Here is a 20,634-nt window from a genome sequence, read left to right on the forward strand (position 1 = left end):
GAGCTTGGCTTGTATATTTATCTATTTGTGCAAATATTTATAGAAAAGATGAAAAATCAAAGGAATAGCGAAAGTTAATGATGTGAACGTAAGGAGTACGTTCCTTCACTAAATTCAGGTCCAGCCCGTCACCCAGCGACCTAGCACACTGTGTGTGTGTGTGTAACACAACATGAATGGGCAAAAATAGCTACTGCATCTTTTATATACGTGATGCAAGAGCTGCGCACTGGTCAACGCATCTCTGAATAGAATGCATGTTTACCTTAACACAATTACACAAATGTTTCCTGAGTCTATAAAGCATGTCCTAACAAACATATGGGCTCTACGTATGTGACTGAAGGCCACAAAAACCTGAAAATGGTGCTAGACATGAGTTTCATCTTTTGGGAGGTATCCAAGTTGCTTGAGGCACCAGAGAGCCCCCTGGGCGGCATGCTCCTGCGCGGCTTTCTTTTGTAGCTTGGGATCGCTGTAGCACTCCAAAAGAGTCGCTGAAGGTCCCATGATCTGAACAAGGACCTTGCAAGTGAACCTGTGAGCGTCATTTCACAAGTGGACAATAGTTAGATGTATAAATCATGGGTCATCTTGGTGACTCAATACCGACATCATTTCCCATATCTAAACGATAAACCTTTTAATGATACTAGAACACAGACATCATTCCAGTTTCAAGACATAATTCTAATTGTAAACGATACAAGTTAATAAATTTCCTCACTCAAAGATATTCAGTAAGTAGAAGAGCTTACTTTCGAAGGTGACTTGGTCCTTCGTCTTTGCATAACTCAAATTCAGGAGGTTTCCAATAGTTTGCAGCACATAGTTCATAAAGGAATGACCTTGCTGTTTTGTGTACCATATCACCTGTCAAGATGCTTAATAGTAAACTACCTCTAAAATTAATCAAAACTAAAATATGGTCACCATTTCACTTGCTAAACAACTACAAAGATGCTTATCACATAGTGAAGATAAAAATCTTGTGAGTTCTCACCCAAAAGGTTTTTTAAATACAGTGTACACTCTTGCGTGTATTAGTTATGTCCCAAGCAATAGATTTTTAAGTGTACACTATAAAGCTGAATAAAATAGGAAATTGCCTTTTTCCACGCACAACTTTGTTGTAGCATATTTCCTATGCTAAATGTTATCACAAATATTTGCGGAGCTTGCAAGCACTACAAACATCTAATTTCATAAGGATATAAAATTATCAATAAAGGATTGAAGACCAACAGCTACCGTAAATTTACAAGTGTGATTAATTTAGGGGCGCTTTATACATTCATCAGGTTTGAACACCTTGCATGCTCCATTCAAAATTTTGGATGGCAATCATATTCAAAAGAGAAGAAAATTTGAAGTTCAGAAATTAGCATACCATGATACTCTTTTTTGTTTATTTTAGCAGCTTCCCCTCTAGGTAGACAACCATTCTGCGTAACCACATTGGACTTATTGATCCTTCCATTATTGGCATCATTCCTGTCAACCTTGTTGTCTTCTCCTGTTCTCTGAATGGAGGTTGCAGACCTCCCAATGAAAAATGCTTCATTATTTCCAAAAAAGATGTTTTCCTCCATTTCTCCATTCATCTGTAGATTCTTCATTTCTAAAGGTACACCATCAACTTTGATTGGTTCTTCATCATAGCCTATTAATTCTGGTTCTTTTTTTGTGGCAGTACGCAAAATCTCCTCCAGTGATTTGCTCTTATGCTTGTATCCATAATTCTGCATAAAAGTGCTTTCATTATTGCCACCATTAAGTTGGCCTTGGCATGCCTTCTAAGTAATAAAATAGATCAAAAGTATGAGAAACTATGGTGCTAGAGAAACACGCATTTTCCATTTCATAACATATTGCCAAAACAAATATACCTTCAGTTTAGAAAGTGTATCTTGTGCAGCCAACTTTCTAGCGTGTTTTGAATTCTGGTTTGCTGCTGTACAACTTATCATCTTGCCGTTTACGTTAACTTCCACTTTGACATGGAACTCTCCATCAGCCTTAATAGGTTTGGGAAGGCCTAAGTCAAAACCATTACATTGACAAAGTTCACGGAGTTCTCTCAGAGGATTTATGTGCATGTCACAGAAGCTCAATATTGGCTTTAGAAGCATTAGCATTAGCTTCCAAGCATGGTTCAGGTTGAAGCCGGAATCTAAAAGCACTGCACCAACACAAGATTCAACAATATCACCAAGAACCTGCATGGTTACAACAAAAAAGAATACAAGCATTGAGGACAAACAAAACACTATGTTCTCTTCCTATAAATTATGTGATCCATTAAGAAAATCTATTTTCAAAAACAGTTGCTAAGATATTAGATGAGCTGGACAGAGTTACAATACTAAAGGATTCCAAATACATGCAATTGATTCACCTCTGTTTATCTTATAATAGCTATACACATCTTTGAATCTGAATAATTCAAGAAGCACTATCTTTCAGCAGTAATTATTTATTACTTTTATTTCAACTCAAGGCAAAGAAAAAGGGTTATGAAGAAGTGTAGACAAAATACATTCTTCAGAGAAAGGGTTCATCCACAAATTATATAGAAAGATAACTAAAGGCTTCGCAGCAAAGAGAAAACAATCAAGAAAAATGTGTACCTTTGGACATGCTGGTTCTTCTGACAAATCTTTCTCTGAATTGGAAAGATTAAAATAATTCTCAAATTTATTTACCGCTGCCATAAGATATTTAGAATCCTTTATAAGATACTTATGCATAGATTTCTTAATTGCTACATAAGCAAATGAAGTGTTATTGACAGCTAATGATTTCAGATCTGTTATTTGACCAGGCTTGAGATCTGGGTAAGCAGAGTAGAGGTATGAGACCATCAAATATTCCAAAACAGCATCTCCAAGGAACTCCATCCTCTGATTAGAATGCAAAGAATATGTTAGTGAGCAGATTCTTCACTATCAGAATTGTTTGCTAACAATGAGACAAAAAGGGAAAAGGGAAGGTCAGACCTGGTAGCATCCTCCAGAATGTTTATTGAATGAAGGGTGTACAAATGCTTGGAGAAGTAAACCCTTGTGCTTGAATTTGTAACCTATCAATTCTTCAAGCTCAGAAATGTTGATGTAATCCATGAGAGACAAATTGGCCGAGCTTGCGTCTAATACTCTATAGAGAGCATCATCTTTAAAATCAACATTTATTCCCATCCAATTTAGGAATGCAAATGCAGCTTTGAATCCACTCTCAACAATAAATGCTCCAAGAAGTGACTCAACAACATCTGCAATCGTCTTTCTATGCAACCAATGATGTGACTTTGTACACCTCAAGTTACAGTTGTCTCGCTTATCTGGGTCGATATTCTTCGGGTGTAAACTCGCTTCTGTTTCAGGATTGCAAACCACCTTACATGGCCTTCCCAGTGCATAGAACTGAGTAGGTTCAAACTGTTGATCCCGTATGTATACCTAAAGTTTGCAAAAAAGATGCTTTAGATTTTGTGTAGCACAGTGCAGAGTTTCTTGGTAAAACTTTATAGAAAACTTAAATTATTTTCACCTACAGTGGTAAAACACACACACACACACACACACACACACACACACACACACACACACACAAAAGACAGGAGCTCTGATTTTCTACTTAAACATAATGCACTTCAAAGCTAAGTTGCACAAGGGCTGAATCGAGGATGGGTCACCAATATAAAGGGGGCTTTGAGCTTTTGACGGTACAAGCAATTGTTGATTATCTCCATATTTGGGATTTGATGATGTCACTCTTCAACAAGTACAGAATCAGCATGTTTGGAAGCTCACTGAATCTGAGATCTAATCCTGCAAGTCAGCCTATAATACTTTGTTCATTGGTAGTATCAGGTTTTCCCCTTGAAACGGATTTAGAAATTGTGGGCACCGCTGCACTGTAATTTTTCATGTGGTTGGCAATTATCAACTGATGCTGGACAGCTGATAGACTAGCTAAACACCCACTGTCCGCTGTGTGATCAGGCTGCTGGGTCAATGCAGCACCTCCTGGTTTCTTGTGTGGTCTCGAGGCAAGTCTGGTTCAGTACTCTCCACCAACAGGTTGGCTTGCACCTGGTGGCGCTATAGGCAGACGCAATCAGGCTTTCCCCTTTGTGGAGTCAAGCACTTAAACAGGTTGACAAGCAACTTAAAAGGGGGATTTAGTTCCCTCATTATTCTGGTTGCTTGGTAATTATGGAATCACTGCAACGGGTCCATCTTTAATGGTGCCTCTCTACATGCGAACAGGGTCGGTGCTTATTTTGCGGGGTGCTGCTGGGGCAAAAGAGTTCCGGCGGCTGTTAATACGATAGAGAAAGTGCTTTAAGGCCTTTTGTTTGTTTGTTTTCCTTCTCAATCAGTAGCACGTATGCTCTAACTTGTTTTCCGTGGGATGTCTGGTATTATTTATATTATTCTTCTATAGTAAAATGATATGCAGCTATCTTGCATGTTCAAGGAAAAAAGGTGTATATTGCATTGATGTAGGATGTGATAGGAATAAAATGCAACATTAAGTCCCAAGTCACAAGGTGAATTTGTTTATAAAGTCTTGAACGGGACAAAAATCATGATTCAAACTTTTGCCCTCTGGCGCTTGAGGTTCTACTTCAACCTTTGTCAGCAGCACAAGGATGAGTACATCGGATCTGTTCTATAGTAAGATAAGATGAAATAACTACTTAGCATAAAGTAATATTGGAATCAGTAATACAATCAACTCACCTGCAAATTTCTTCTAATTGATAACTCATATAAATTTGAATTATTCACTATATCAGAACGTCTCCTGGTCAACTGATCTTCATCAAGTCCTTCATATGAAATAAAGTTATGGCGCCCAACTACATACTTCAAGAAAGCATCACCTAGGACTTCAAATCGCTCCAACGAGATCCTCTCCAAACACCTTTCAGTAGTCAGCGCTTCAAGGATCTGTAATGAATTTGTCATAAATCACAATTACTTCCAGCATAAATAGCAAAATCAAACTAGAAGTTTCATCATCAACAGTGCAAAAGTAAGCATGACTTACACCAGAAGCACTAATTTGAGAAGCCTCTGGGAAATAAGATAACATGACATCCTTCAACTCGAGAGCCACCAACAAATTCTCCAAGTGACACATTAAAGACGGTAGCAAGGACAAAGAACTACCCATATCTTTTGAGAACCCAGTTATCTTCAAAGAGCATAGCTCTGGAGGTAACTCCACGAAGTGCTCCATCAATTCACGGCCCTCGGATTCTTATATGAAATAGAAAAGGGGAAAAACTTAATATCAAAAGTACTGTAACAGCCTACCAGGTTCAGAACAATCAAAGAATCACAATACGGTAGTAACATATTCTAAGTAGGAACAAGTAATGGCTTGGGTACACAACAGTCATCTCATTGCTTGAAAGTCATCACAGCAGGAAGAAATACCAGATCAAATACATTCGCTTACAGTTCATGAATCTGATTGAAATTCACAAGCAGTTTGAAAATTTTGAAAGAAAAATAAAATAAGATAAATGGTTGAAGGGACTTTTTCCAATATACGTATAACTCTACATGAGCCATCCATGAGTTGACAATCAAATGGATGGGATCTTTTGATACCAAGACTTGCTCAATGACCTGTCAGTGGCAATACCAAATTTGGCTGGTTCCAACACTGAGAACCATAAAGTAATCATGTCATCGTTTAATCTTAGATTTGAGAGGAAAACCCTATTAGGCTCAGACTGCAGAAGTGGCCATATAACAGCCGTTAATATACTTCTGGCCGCCTGGCAACTGAATATTATATTATGCTGGACTGCTGATCGTCTTGCCCACTGGTGACTGCCTCACCCTCCGTGACACCCACTTTGTGATCAGGCGGAAGAGACTATCACACCTTCTCGTTGACTGCGTCTTCACCAGACAGTTGTTGGTGGAGGTTTTGCAGCCAGTTGCATTACTGCACACAGCACCAACGAGCCAAAGCTCAATCTCCTTTCAGTCCTTTCAGAACTGGTGGCATGAGGCAACAGTCCTAGTGGTGAGCCAGCAGGGCAAGGGTTTTCACTCCCTGATCAGGTTGGTAGCTTGGCTTCTCCGAAGCATCACAATGAGTGTTTTTTGAGGCTAGAGTTCCTCAGGTCATTCTCAGGATCCATGAAGAATCCACACTATGGCGTTCTGCTGGAGCTAGCAGGCTCGTTATTAGGTCATCTTTGATTCCTTAAACCGGTGTGTATGCATGTCCTTTTTTAGACTTGTTATGCGTACTTCTTCTAGTTTTTTTTTTGTGTTCTCACAATAATATTATGTGGAGGGTGATCATCAAATACATAGATAATCCATGCGAAACATTGCGCTAAAAGTATCAGAGGTGTTAAAGAAATCATGGCCACATATGACACAAATGTGCTTAAATTGCAGACTGTGGTCACTAATATTTCACCTTTGGACAAGTTGATCACGAGTACTGTGGTCAAACAGCGATGATATCAAGCAATAGTGACTTGTCTTCAAAGAACAATAGACTAACCTGTGCTCTCTTGTTGTCGGTTATGCAGCAGATTGCGTAGATTGAAGAGTTGTTTTGCTCTCAAAAATGGCTGTTCAGGATGGGATAGCTCGATATCAAACCTGGTTTCAATAAGGTGTAAAGTTATGAAGCAATTGAACAGATGCATCGCTTTATTTTGGTGGGACAGATTATAATGAGGCAGAAGTAAAGATACATGACTAGTATAAGATAAAGGTAAATACTGAATACTATGAATGATACAATTCTAGATATATGGATAAATAAATCCACACATACATTTCTACTTTACTTCTGAAATGGTACACATAGCTTGAAATTTTAGAGCTTAGTGATGTATATTTGCCCTGATGGCTGCTCAATATGGTATACAAATATTTTTCTATATTTTGCTATATTTGTAAAAAAAAAATAAAAGAATGCTAAGAATGGGCATGCAAGAAACTTATTACCTTTCCTCAAAATGTGCTGCATAAGTTGCACCGTTGAATTCACTTTTACCATTTATTTCATCCAGAATGTCATCAACGAAGAAAAACAGGTTGTTGTGGGGAGTGAAGACCAAACTGCCAATCACATCAGCTTTACTGTATGTTCCGTCAAGAAGCTTCAAAGACTCATTTGGCAAATATGAGTCATGCAGAGATAAACTCGTTGGATCTTGAAATACAGGTGATGATAAGCACCGCTTTACTGCTGGCCAATCAATAATAAATTTATCACCATAGAATTTCTGTTTGATGGGAAGCAACAGGTAAAATGTTGAATCCATTTGAAACGCAGTATCATTCCCCAACATAACATAAGATGAAGTGAACTCAGATCTGTCCAAGAGAACTTTCAAAAACATTTCTTGGAAATTGTGTGCGAGCATCATCTGGAAAACAAAACAATGGAGACATGTCAAGTAACATATCATGAAAAACTATGTATCATTTGAACAGATGAGCAAGACAGTGCCTCCTCTTTGTTAAAAGTAATCATTCCCAAATATTTAATTCCTGCTTTCACAATCCTCGCACGTGCAAGATGCAATTCAACATCCAACTTTTCAGCTTCCTTTGGAAGGGCATCGATCACAAAAAGACCAAACATCTGATATCGTCTATCTGCTGGTTTGGGAATAAATTCTATGTAGTAGAAATGCAAGTTCAACAAACAGTCCAGTTTGTATCTTGAAGATCTCAGAACTGCAGGAACCAACATCTCATGAAGTTCTTCCCTAAAACTTTCATCTGAAACATGGAAAAAGGGGTTAAGCCAATTTACCAATGTTTCCCACATTATATTCTGAATAATGAACCATGACCATACCCTCAGCTTTGTTGCTTTCTAATATATCTGTTGTTGATACCTTAGTCTTTCTAGAGCCTTGGCCCGGCAGAAGAAAATCTGTCAAAGCACCCAGTTCGTGAAGTCTTATGCATGCTTTCAAGCATGCATCTCTCTTAGCTTCATCTTTTGATGGACAGGGTTGACTGTTCACTTGACGAAAAGCAGCATTTGGTGGGAGAATTAGTCTGCAGACTATTCCTTCAACATCATCAACATAGAAGAATGATGGAGAAGGAAAAAAAAACCTGCACAAGGGATGTCAAATTATTTTAGTAAAATATTACATGACACAGAACTGGTAGAATAATTAACGGACATTGCATACCTATCTCTTGGAAGGTTGTCACAATAGCAATGTAATAGAGATACACTGCAAGCAGTGCTAATGGAAGCACCAGTGTTGTTCACTCGATAGATGTTCTCCTCAAGGGAATCGAACATATCATTTGAAGTTCTCAAGTTAACCTCTTTATCCATAATACTTTCGCCAGTAATATAATCACCAAGCAACTTCTCCTGAGATTGGTTTCCCCTGGTACATATTGAAATGGAGACCTTCAAAGTCTAAAACCAAAATAAAAGAACTAAATTCAAGGAAATTTTAAGATAGGTTAGTGTAAACTGCAAATTAGCCAGCGTGATTGGTGTGTGTTGGGGAGGGTAGGGGAGGGGAGGAATGACCTCTCCAGGAGGAAAATGTATTTAGATTTACTCATCCGGGCACGTCCCCTTGACTGGATAAAGCTAGAAACAGTTTCTGGGAGATCAAACCGCACAACAAGGCAGCATGTCTGAATGTCAAGTCCCTCCTCACCTACACTAGTAGCAACCAAAAGGTTCACCTGCAAAAAAGTAAAGAAAAATGGGCTGTAACACAAGAAACATTAACATATATACTGGCGTTGGCAGAGATATAGAAACCTAACAGGAACTATTAAGAAGACACCAACTTCAAACTATACCTCACCCGAAGAGAACTTTTCAATGATAGAACCCATCTTGTTCCTTGACATGTTCTTCAATCCTGAGTGGCATCCCACAAGACACTCACATTTCCAGAAATCAAGGCACTTCAGGTTTTGGAGAATATGTGAGATTACTCTTGCGACAATGATTCTTTTCACAAAAACAATGCACTTCATGTTTTCCTCTAGCCTGCTTGTTTTAAAAACCAAAGGAAAAAATAACCAGGACGATGACAATAGAACCAAAGGCACAAACTTATTTTGAAGTGGTTACAGCTAAGACATTAAAATTGCTTGGTTTCCAGCTGGGTTTTCAACTTATTTAGGCCAAACAGCAAACCAGTGGAATATGATTTCAACAAAGCAGGAAGCATCCTTGGCGCAGCACATCTACTCGAGTATTATACACATTTTATCGCTTATTCATAAGTCTCAACGTGGTTTTACTAGCAGTTACAAATGGGATAAAAGCTGGTATTTTAGCAATGACAGCCCAAGGAAATAACAGATGTTTCGGGCTTCCCTCTGACAGGTGCATATCCAATTATTGTGATGGGTTTTCATACAAGACGGAGTTTGCAGGTTATGCAAAGAGTAACAAAGCCCTTGTCATACCTGTGAATTATAATGTATGCCATGCTTTCAGCTAATGAAGATGTGTTAGTAGGTGCTTTCAAATACATAGCATAAATAGTCTTTCTGGTAATTCATAGTGAACTTAGTTACCAGTTTGTTGGCATCATCTTATATATGAAAACCCAGAATCAGTTGTATCCCTTTCTATTGGCTATATATATAGAGGTCACCCCCCCCCACACACACACACACACACACTCATTTGGGTGTGTGGTGTTTTCCCAACTGCTATCTCTCTACACTTTCCATTGTGCAAAATAATATATCCAGGCACGTACTTTCTATAAGTAGTATTTGAGGTCAACCAACACTATTTCCATTCTGAATACATTCATCTTTGCTCATATAAATTTGCAGCTTGCTAGCTACCATAGTAATCAGATGGGCTCTAAAAATCTTCAATGGATGCATATGACGCTGAGTTACCTTCAACGGAAAGTTCTACATCTAACTTGAAAGACATGCTTTTTTCATTTTTAGGCTCAGCTTGTTTGTGTTGTGATATAAGATGCCTAAATTAGTATATGCTAGCAGGCCATTAGCCCATTACCTTAAGTTTGTACAGTTATGTGTTTTTCAATGTAATGCAAAGGTATTTATAATTATATACATAGCTGATACCATATTTGATTGAAAGAATGTGGTGGCAGAGAAGCCAAGCACCCAGCAGGATTGTAGCTTACAAATTATAATGCTGTACATGATTGAAAATCAAAGGTATATTTATAAAAAAATGACAGTAGCATAAGTGATCTGGCTTACCTGTATCTTGACAGAACGTCAATAAGAACTGCAAATTTTTTTGAGAATAAAGGTTCCTCCAGTGTCTCCAGATCAACAGAATCAGCATCAGCACCTAAAAACAAGTCTTGTCAGATTTTTGAATTGATAATTATAAAAAATGATTTTTCAGATTATATTTGTTTACAATAAAAAGTCACTCCAAAAGGTATCAATCCATCCAGTATAGGTATGACATATGCAGAACTGCAGATCACCTATCCTTCTTGAAATCCGAAACTAAGAAAAGATGCATACAAAACTGGCATGAAGAGAAATTGCTTTGTTTCTCACCATCTAATATGTCGCAGCTTAGAAGAGAAATTGCTTTGTGTAGATAGTGCTGTACAAAACTGGCATGATTGTCATTTATGTCAAACCCCTTTCTATCAAGACTACCACCACCAGAAGATAGAAAGGTCCTTGCAGCCTGCACTACAATCAAACAAATAATATCAGATATGTGGTGTTCTGCAAAAAACTGCGGCACCTGAAACGGATTCCACATGTGGAAAAAAGTCTGGCAGAAAATGGTTCTATGACACGTATGTTATGGGGCTAAGAATGTGAGGTAAGCAACAATCATGGCATCAAACAAAAAAACACATCAGAAACTATGGCATGACAAGGTTTTGCTCCAAACAAAACAGGCCAACATGGACAGGATCTAAAAAGTTTTACAAGAAACAAAACACATTCTATCTCTATTTGTCTAAAGGGGAAAACAACCAAGGATATCGAATTTTCAATTGTGAATAAAGCATTTTCTAAGTTGAAATTGCAAATAAAGAATTTTGGAACTAAATGAACAATCACATGTAACAGAATTTACAGGAATATTCTTAAATCGATCCATACTCCTGACAGTACATAATACTACGCACAAGCAGAACAGAAAAGTGCATAAGAATAGGCTCATGCCAATCATAATACTAGTTGGTTCTTTCAGAATAAGCAGATTTTCACAGTGGGCTCTAAGCTCTAACATCTTTCTCAATCGAGTCCAAATCATCACTTGCCAGCGAAATACTCGATCATGTATGTACCAAAATCCTACATTATGCAACGAGGCAGTAAAACTACATGATCCACTACAAGAGAAAATAAAGCAAAATTATTGTAGTCGCAATGGTGGCAGTAACACTACATGATCCAGCAAACTAATTGGGCCTCTCATCTTTTCAAAGCCTCTCCTTTTGAGTTCAGTGAATCTTGCATTTTAGTGAAGGTAGAAGAAAAGGGCAACACTAATAATTGTAATGAAAAAAAGAATTCTTGCAAGAATGTCAGTTATTTGGTTGGGATCTGCAAGCCTCAAACATCTTTATCATAGTAAGGGTTTTTGTCTAGTGAAAATCATCACAAATGTCACCGAAAGAAGGAAAGAAATAAACTATAGTCAGTTTAAACACAAAAATAAGATTCAAAGGTTATGTCCCTAAAAAGATCGGCAGTGTTATACACATATGCAAGCTACTCGTGGTTACAGTAGAAGTTCTACATTCCTACTACCACTTGCTGGAGAGCATGCCAAAGTACAAGTTAGGAATGGCGAATAAGGAATTTGACTGAGGCAAGATTGTAAAGATCTGAAACATCAGTTGAACAAACTGTGCCAACTCACTTGCAAAGCTCCAAAAAGACCAACTTCTTGCAAGCAGAAAATCAAATTTTCATGCAACCTCCACAAGGTCTTCAGTTTCTTCTGGGACTCCTTGAAATTGCATAGGCTCTCTCTTAGCATGCATTCAGACTGTTCCATGCTCAACAGAAGTAATTGAAGGACAAATAAAAGAGAAAGGAACACATAAGTTCATGTCAACTGGATCAAAGATAAATCTGGTACAAGAGAACAAAATATCACCTGGAGCTTATAACCATCAAGCCCTTTGCTGTAAGTTGCAGTCAAGTTAGAGTGGCCAACTGGGCCATAAAAGTACACTTCAATATCAGGAGAAGCAACCACACTTTCAAGTTCTACATTATCAATTGAACAAACCTATACACCATGGGAGTTACAGGTTTATCAAAATCAATCCCTTAAGCCGAGCAGATTTGTGGAAAACACTGGTGGCATGTACCTTTGCATTAAGTAATTCCTCAAGACTATTGATACATTTAGTGTACGTAAGCTTGTTAGACCCACCTGTTACAGAAAGCATAGTTATGATAATTAGCCAGCCATAGGGAAGAAATATAGTTAAATTCGATAACACAGCTGTAGAGGAAAATAAGCAACAATATCTTCTAATATTTCGTCTGTTTGTGTTCGTTTAAACACTCTTTTGTGTGCTCCTCAAAAAATGTAGAATTTCCATCTAAAGAACTCTTCTGCTGCAACAAATAACGGTATAATAATACAATAATCCTCCAGTCACCTTACTTTCACCTTTTCATTTCAACAACATTTTGGAGCAAAAGGATGATAGATAGGTATCCATCTTATTCCGCTCCAATAAGAAAAACATTTTTCGACTTGACCATCAGGAAGGGCAAGACTAAGGAAACCCCTGACACATGTACAGGACTTCAAGGCAGAAAGCAAGAGATTGGAAAGATGGCTTTTTAGTATGATTCTATTCAATTTGCCTCTAATTTTGTAATATTACATTTGAGCAAATTCCCCCCCCCCCCAGCCCTGCCCTCTCCCTCTCCCTCATTTCAACTGCCAGATCAAATTAACCCTTCGGTATATTATCCTTGCTTTTAGTCGAACCTTAATGTACCTTGGAAAAGAATACTTCATCACGTAGATTCAAGCCCTCCTCAACTCAAATTTGGATGCCTATTTCTTCTTAATGCAAAGCTCCCTAGTTCCTTCTAGATTGGTCTAATTTTTCTTTTAAAAAACTTAAAGAATATGATGCACATCATGAAAGCATTTCTAAAGACAAATCTAGTAATGTCATGTCTGTCTGCTCAATGTTGATGATTTTAACAGGTACTCCCTCCGTCCCAAATTGTAGGTCATTTTGGCTTTTCTAGGGTCATAGGTGTTTGTATGCATCTAGACATATGCATACCAACACCTATGAACCTAGAAAAGCCAAAACGACTTACAATTTCAAACGGAGCGAGTACTTGTCAAGCAATGGCATAAATTGCACAAAGGCAAAGAAAAAAGAATGGAGTACAGAATTTGAAAGTTAGGCATAGAGGTAAAGAAAATAAGATTCAAGCACTGATAGCATGAGGAAAGGGAAAGATTATATTCTGACTCCTAGAAAATTGAAACATGAGAGAAAAGAAGGAAATCAAGTTAATACAGTTGCTAGCAGCAGAGGTTAAGGAAGAACATTGATCTGGCACGAAACATTTATGTCAGAACCCATTACCTTTTCCAATAATTGGTGAAGCAGTCATGCCAAAGACACGAGGAGGTTTATCAACGTTGTTGTAGAATTCCTGAAATATAGTTATAAACATTTTCAGACTGAGTGACTGACTTAGACCTCTGCAGCTCATTTAACTTTTTAAATAGTATTGTTTAAGAGATATAGCATCACCAACTTCTGCATAAGTTCAAATGATTCAAAGCAATAAAATTTCATCAATCGGTCGTTGTAACTACGTGATCAAGCCCTCATGACGCACTCAGTGGTACAATTAGTAAATGTTGAGAGAAAAAGAACAGCAAAGGCCATAAAAGACCATGCGCCATAAGTTTGATAAGAAATTATATCTGGAGCTTCTAGCATCCATATCCATTAGAGGACATCGAATATGGATTCTTGCTTCTTCTTATTAAAATGTCACAAAGTTCCTCCAAGGTTGGTTGAAAAGTATATGATTACGAAGATTTAGCATGCAACTATGTTCCCATACAAATATGGATGCCAGATATAGATTTGAATAAATTTAAAATAGTTATATATGCATATAAGAATGTAGGGATAATTTGTATCTTAGGATGTCAATGGAACCATTGTAGAAATCCAAGAATCCTTTGCATGCATTAATATAGGTATAAGCACAGGCACAAGTCTCCAACATGCCAAATGTTTTCCGCATATTGTTTCCAACCCGAAAACATTTGGACAAGGGCATCATTAGCAAAAGGGGTTGTACATCAAATCTGTTCCAGAGACTGGAATTTACCCACCAACATATTTCATGTACCAAACAAAAGTATAGTCTGATAGTTTCTTTTTTTTCCCTTTTTGACAAGACACTACATTAAAATTAGTCAAAATAGCAAAGGTACTTCCTGTCATCAAGAGAAAGTCAACAGAAATGAAGATTTAATGATGCACAGGTACAGGAGGAAGTTCAGTGGCTGAATATAAACTTCCAATAGATGTTGATATTACAAGCATTGAACATGCGAGCAATTACCTTCATAATTTGCGCATATGGATGCCTTTTTTGTGCTTGTGCATGATGACATTCATCAAATACCAAAAGTACGATTGAATCCATCTTGATGAAACAATGCCGCAAATTACGCAATAATATTTGAGGTATCATTACAAGGACCTGAAGTGGCAGAGAAAGCAGCACAAGTTAGGCAGAAAAAACTAATGCATGGAGAAGAGAAAGAATAATGGTATAAGTAGATTATATTCGCCCAAAATTATGTGTAAAAGTTGATATGACTGTTTATTTTTCTTGTTACTAGAGAGTTAGAACTCTGGTTTAAAAAATATGATCACAAGTTTAGCAGCTCTGTCTGAAATTTTTCTCCAAAATTTTTCAAGTACTACAGCTTCATTGATTTATGATAAATATTGAAAATATTCAAAACTGGACGATCAATGGCCATTTGGCAGATGCCAGGAAATAGAACATAGAGCAAACCATACCTCATACTCGGCCATCTCTTTCTCCCATGCCTGGTGGTCTCTTAAGTTTTTACCGCTTCCATGGTAACATTGAACTTTAAAATTGGTGGAATCCGCAATCACTGTTGCTTGCTACAAAACATAAATACAGAAAAAGAGCACTGACTAAGCATGTAGAGTTGCCCCTGGTACTGAAGATGTGGTTACAAACATGAAACATCCATGAACAACTGAGGTAATCGAGTAAAAATTTTAGAGCCCATGCCTTCACGCTTTACCAGAAAAGAATATAGACATAGTGAGAGGAGCAAGGAGCTATCCTACCTGGCGCACAAGGGGAATGGTCGGTGCAAGGAAGACGCACACCTCACGGCTGGGTTTGCGGATGAGGTGTCCAAGCTCATTCATGAGTAACACAGCAATGTGTGTCTTCCCACATCCTGTGCCAAGGTACACTATGATGTTCTCCTCAACCGCCCTCTTGCAAAGATCCAGCTGATACCTAAATAGCAAAAACTAGCAAACCATCATTGCCATTTCCAAACCTGCGGTATTATTTGAAGGAAACAGGAGAAACCCTTGATTAATAAGCTAAGACAATGCAGCAGAGTGCCCCTAGTTTGTTTGACAATGTATTTTTTTCAAAAAAAAAAAGGCACACATGGTCTCACACTACTTCATTCAACATTAAATGAAAAGGCTGCCCACCATTTGCCACAAAGTAGTAATAGGAATGATGACTACAAGGCACAATCACCACGAAATCACGTACAGTTATTGCTTCAGTCCATTTATGCATTGCCATGTTCTAATTCATCTGGCGCACCACATTGCCATAAAGTAGTAATTGAGTTTGAGGATCACACATGCTTTTAGTGCCGAGCAACCGCTATCAACGGGAAACCTGACGAGTTACCGATGGGCAGACACGCAGGCCTATCCCGGAACAGGCCCTCTGACAAGACCGACTCGTGGAGATTAAAGGGGTACTATCAGTGTATCACGTTCTCGAACTTCGTAACAGGGGAGCATTAAACATCCATAGCTGCAACCATACATACTAGCGCAACTAATGTGAAAACTCCTAAAACTCTGTTCGGAAACGGTGCTTCGATCAAACCGATCTAAAAATATGGAGAAAAATCGAAACTAGTGTGTCGAGCATGAAGCGCTAAGCGAAACGACAGAAAACAGCAATAGCGCCGCAAAACCCGCCTAAAACCGGCCTCGCACGAGAAATTGATCCCAAAAAAAATCATCAGCGAGCCCTGCTGTGCCGCTTCTCTACTCCCATCAAAAGTAGAAACACGCCACGAGAATCTAAAAACGAATCGGGAGAAGAGTACGAGGAGGGAGAGCGCTTACTTGCGCGCGATATTCCTCGGGTCCTTGGGGCCGCCCGCGGCCGCGCTCGCCGCCGCGGCGGAGCTCGAGGCCTCGTCTTCTCCCTCGCCCATGGCGGAAGCTTCGAGCTGGAGCAGGAGGGAGGGTGTGTGGGGAAGGGAACAGAACGGAGCAGAAGCCAGAAAGGCTGAGCCTCCTCGGCTCCTCGCGGTGTATGTATTATGTAAGCGGGCTAACGGCCGTGCGCGGATGGGAGAGGAGAAGAGAGGCTGCAGCGTGGGGGCGGATGGAATCGGAAGCGTTGCGCTTGCGCGAGTTAAATGAGGCAGGCACAGAGAGGTGGGAGCGAGTCTTGTTTGTCGCGTCAGAAGGGCGGCAGGCTGGGCAAGTACAGGTTACTAGGATCGGAGCACGAGGAGAGGAGGGGAGGAGGAGACGGACCCCGCTGGTACCCTTTTGACGGTGGGGCCCGGGGGTCCGCCGTGTGCCGATCTGCACTGTCGCGCCGGGTTTTTTCGTCCTCTGCCGAAAAGGGGGCAGGTGCGCGTTGATGATGAGGCGAGGCGGTGACACGAACCGCGATCTACAAAGCCCATGGGCCGAGGTTTGCTGGCTCTTGTGTCGTCGGGGTGGACGACGACGACGGACGGGTGACCTGGGCTGGGGCCCGTCTGTCCGTGACATGTGGGGCCTAGAAATGCAGTGACATACAAGTAGAACTTACATGATATCCAAAGGTCATAAAACGGGCAGATTCAGGCAAAATTAATAATTCATTTATTGTACAAAGGATGGAGTAATGAAATCAATGAAATTAAATGGCTCTCTACATACACATACACATTATGTCTCTGTAGTGTGTACCTCTAACATGATGGAGAAGCGATTCCTTCTAGCTCGTTTTAGCTTGAATGCTTGATGCTGGAAATCTCATCATATCAGGCGGAAATCACTTGGCATTGGTAATCCATTAATTGTCAAGGACTGCATGGGTTCTAAGTCTCAAATTATTTTAAATATGTTTCGGATCTAAAACTTTTAACCAGTTCAACAAGACAACAACTTACTACCTCCAATCATAAATGTAAGTCCATTTACATTTTTCTTAGTTCAAATTGTTTTAGTTTTGAACATCAGTATTCAAGAATTTGTACAGATTGCAAACATAAGGTTTTTTTCCCTCTCTGAGTGCATCTGCGGATGCAAAGTTCATATTGGAAATTTCATCATAATTCTTTTCTACTCCCTCCGTTCCAAATTGTAGGTCGTTTTAGCTTTTCTAGGTTCATACATATTATTATACGTCTAGATATAGTGATGCATAATAATATCTATGAACCTAGAAAAACTAAAACGATTTTTATTTAGAACGGATGGAGTATTTCACAAGAACGCTGGTCATTGCTTCATCTCCTTGTTGATCAAGACGAGGAACCATATGTCGCTATAGATAGCTTTAAACTCCAGCTTCACATTCGTGTCCTTATGGAGATTATTATCCTCATAAGCTTGTGCATTTGGATGGCATGAAATAACTTAATTTCCAAAGGCATCCAACCAATTCTTTCCTATTTAAAACAATATATTTCAATTTTTTATTTGTATATTGCTAGTCACGGTGTAGATCTTGTCGTGGACAATACTACAGTACCCCCTCTGTTCCAAATTATAAGTTGTTTTGGCTTTTCTAGATGCATAGAAATTATTATGCATCTAGACATAGGGTATATCTGAGTGCGTAGCAAAGTTTATGAATGTAAAAAAAGTTAAAATAATTTATAATTTGAAATGGATGGAGTATTTAGGATTAATAGGAATATATTCCATTGTCACCTGTTGCGGTACGTAGTGGCTACAGATCGAGCTTTATGAGAGTATGAGTCCGTGCTAGGGTCGTAGAATTTAGTCATCCAAAAATACAAAAATAGTACTATACAAGATCCGTGCTTATAAAAGTGGGCAGCAGGATTTCAAATCTTAATGAGCGAAATTGTATCGTGATATACTTATATGCACTCGCCACTGGGAATCTGGGATGCAAGGATGCTGTGGTAAAGAGCACGAAATGCAGAGATTCGTGCAGTGCCTCTGTGTAACAAGGACTCCTTCCGCTACATCCAAGTGCGCTTGGCGCTCCTCCATATCCAAGCGATCCAACTGGTCGCATCCCTCTTTATATTCCTCTAGACCCTCTAGCTATTGCCGGCCGGCTAGTACTCTCTAGCTAGTGGCACACACCACTACCGTCCACACTGCACCTTCTATATCTTCGCAGTCAAAGAGGCAGCTCATGGGGACGGCTTCGACGAGCCCAGACGCCATGGAGGCAACAAGCAGGCCCCCCGGCCTCTCCATCACCGTGGAGAAGAACCCGCCGGAGGCGCGCTTGCTTCAACTCGGCGTCAAGTCCTGGCCCAAGTATTCAAGTTTTCTTTTTAATTTCTCTCTTGGATATCTTCAATTCTTCATATGACATGCATGTTCTTTCGTTATTTAACTAAGTTTTTGCTCTGATCCTGCCTCGTGCGTGCGCAACATGGAAGATGGGGCTGCCCGCCGGGGAGGTTCCCGCTCAAGTTCGACGCGGCGCTGACGTGCTACCTCGTGAAGGGCAGGGTGAGGGCCGCCGTGAAGGGCTCCCGCGAGCGCGTCGAGTTCGGCGCCGGCGACCTCGTCGTCTTCCCCAAGGGTCTCAGCTGCACCTGGGACGTCGTCGTCGGCGTCGACAAGCACTACAACTTCGACCCCTCCTGAATTATCAGCACCACACGTCCAGCCGACCATTATTTGTCTCCTTTTTTCTGACGTGCCTGAAACTCCTCCTGACGTGAGATACAGTTTGTAAAACCTCTGGAACGATGACTACCATGATTTAGCTAGCAAGGATTTGTGAGTCAACAGAAACTGCTGGCTTGGTCCACATCAGTTTAGCTAGCAATATACTGAAATGTAGTGTGTGTGTGTGTGTGTTTTGCCGGTTAAACTATGAGCAACGGCAGGTCCAAAGGCAGCCCTGTCTTTAGTGTTGTGACACCTGTGCGGTGTCCCAGCGTCACCAGATGGCGCCTCTGCTTTGAGCTTAATGATGGTCACTCGCCGGTTGCTTTTGGTATTGCGCTTCTCCTTTTCTTCGGGGTGTTTCACATAGGATATTTGAATACTAATTAGGAGTATTAAACATAATCTAATTACAAGATTAATTGTACAGATGGAGTCTAATTCGCGAGACGAATCTAGTAAGCCTAATTAGTCCATGATTTGACAATGTGGTGCTACAGCAACCATTTGCTAATGATGGATTAACTAACCTTAATAGATTTGTGTCGCGAATTAGACTCCATCTGTGCAATTAGTTTTATAATTAGCTCATGTTTAGTCCTCCTAATTAGCATCCGAATATCCGATGTGATCCTACTAAAGTTTAACACCTCGTATCTAAATACCCGCCTCCTCGCTTTCAACTTCAGTGGCTGGCTTTGGGGTGCGTGAAGAGAGTAAAGTGGATGACGACGAGCTCGACGATGCCATCCTTGCTGATCGGGCAAGTCCGGTCCAGAAAGCGATGGTCCTCGCCATGGCGACTTGAGAGTTGAGACTTGACCTTCCTCGCAGTTTCACACCTCGCTCTCTTGCGTGGTGACTTTCCGTCGGTCCTTGTACGGCGCCATGCTGCAGCGTGGCAGCGGTGCAACCGGCCCGTGGTGCTGGATGCCGTTACATTGGGAGCTAAAATGGCAAGGCTGAAAATTAAGGTGTGTTTGTTCGGAGACGAGATGCAGAATGGAAATATCTCGTTTCTGATTTTTATATGGGATCGTTCCATCTCATGTTTGGTTGAATGGATGATTCCGTCCTAATTTTTTGCTTGGTTGGAGAGATTGAGAGTGAGAGATAGATGGTGATTTTAACAGTGTTAGCAGTGGACCCTATACATTTTTCTCAGCCCCACCTATCATCCACCTTTTCCCTTTATTAATTTTTCCTTCCAACCTTATCTCCTCTATCCCGCCTCCACCGCCACCAGCCTCTGCAGCGCCTCCCTACCTGTCGCCCTGGGCCCGCGCCGCAACACCGCTTGCTCGTCGTGGCATCGCCGGCCAGCCTCCTCAAGCGCCCATGCACTCAAGCAGTCGAGACGGAGAACCACGACGCCTGATGGGGACGAAGTGGGACGTCCCGTCCGCTCGTTTTGGAGGGACAAAGGTATCCCGCATCTTAAGAGAATATTCCCTTCTAGGGATGGGCTCATC

General features: G+C 40.2%; 2 protein-coding genes across 3 annotated transcripts; one reads left to right on the top strand and one right to left on the bottom strand.

Moving 5' to 3' along the window:
• Positions 1–78: 78 nt before the first annotated feature.
• On the bottom strand, positions 79–16,647 carry LOC101767266 (endoribonuclease Dicer homolog 4). Of its 2 annotated transcripts, XM_004976122.4 has the most exons (25): positions 16,406–16,647; positions 15,365–15,542; positions 15,062–15,172; positions 14,595–14,735; positions 13,595–13,664; positions 12,341–12,405; positions 12,124–12,258; positions 11,884–12,012; positions 10,554–10,689; positions 10,242–10,335; positions 8,841–9,033; positions 8,560–8,720; positions 8,204–8,410; positions 7,858–8,123; positions 7,504–7,778; positions 6,996–7,420; positions 6,544–6,644; positions 5,059–5,270; positions 4,749–4,958; positions 3,000–3,458; positions 2,631–2,903; positions 1,890–2,219; positions 1,391–1,742; positions 759–873; positions 79–538 (listed from the first exon to the last, which is right to left on the bottom strand). In XM_004976122.4, the coding sequence occupies exons 1-25, from the start codon at positions 16,495–16,497 to the stop codon at positions 370–372; spliced, it is 4,899 nt and encodes a 1,632-aa protein (XP_004976179.1). In that variant the 5' UTR covers positions 16,498–16,647; the 3' UTR covers positions 79–369. The 2 variants fall into 2 exon arrangements, with proteins under 2 accessions (XP_004976179.1, XP_004976180.1); XM_004976123.3 differs by lacking the exons at positions 12,124–12,258; positions 12,341–12,405; positions 13,595–13,664; ... (2 more) ...; positions 15,365–15,542; positions 16,406–16,647 and having other exon boundaries at positions 10,554–10,694.
• Positions 16,648–18,593: 1,946 nt separating this feature from the next.
• On the top strand, positions 18,594–19,505 carry LOC101767927. The gene is made up of 2 exons (XM_004976124.2): positions 18,594–18,802; positions 18,928–19,505. Exons 1-2 carry the CDS (start codon positions 18,675–18,677, stop codon positions 19,136–19,138), a joined length of 339 nt encoding a protein of 112 aa, XP_004976181.1. The 5' UTR covers positions 18,594–18,674; the 3' UTR covers positions 19,139–19,505.
• The last annotated feature ends 1,129 nt before the right edge of the window (positions 19,506–20,634 follow it).

The sequence above is a fragment of the Setaria italica genome, chromosome VII, assembly GCF_000263155.2.
Source record: "Setaria italica strain Yugu1 chromosome VII, Setaria_italica_v2.0, whole genome shotgun sequence".
Classification (NCBI taxonomy): Eukaryota; Viridiplantae; Streptophyta; class Magnoliopsida; order Poales; family Poaceae; genus Setaria; species Setaria italica.

Bases quoted from the DNA above. Each gene is read 5' to 3' on its own strand.
- LOC101767266 (XM_004976122.4), bottom strand. From the start codon at position 16,497: ATGGGCGAGGGAGAAGACGAGGCCTCGAGCTCCGCCGCGGCGGCGAGC. The intron at 7,779-7,857 runs GTATGGTCATGG...TCCATGTTTCAG, and splicing joins AGAAAGCAACAAAGCTGAGG to ATGAAAGTTTTAGGGAAGAA. The intron at 4,959-5,058 runs GTAAGTCATGCT...AATTCATTACAG, and splicing joins CTCAAATTAGTGCTTCTGGT to ATCCTTGAAGCGCTGACTAC.
- LOC101767927 (XM_004976124.2), top strand. From the start codon at position 18,675: ATGGGGACGGCTTCGACGAGCCCAGACGCCATGGAGGCAACAAGCAGG. The intron at 18,803-18,927 runs GTATTCAAGTTT...GCAACATGGAAG, and splicing joins GGCGTCAAGTCCTGGCCCAA to ATGGGGCTGCCCGCCGGGGA.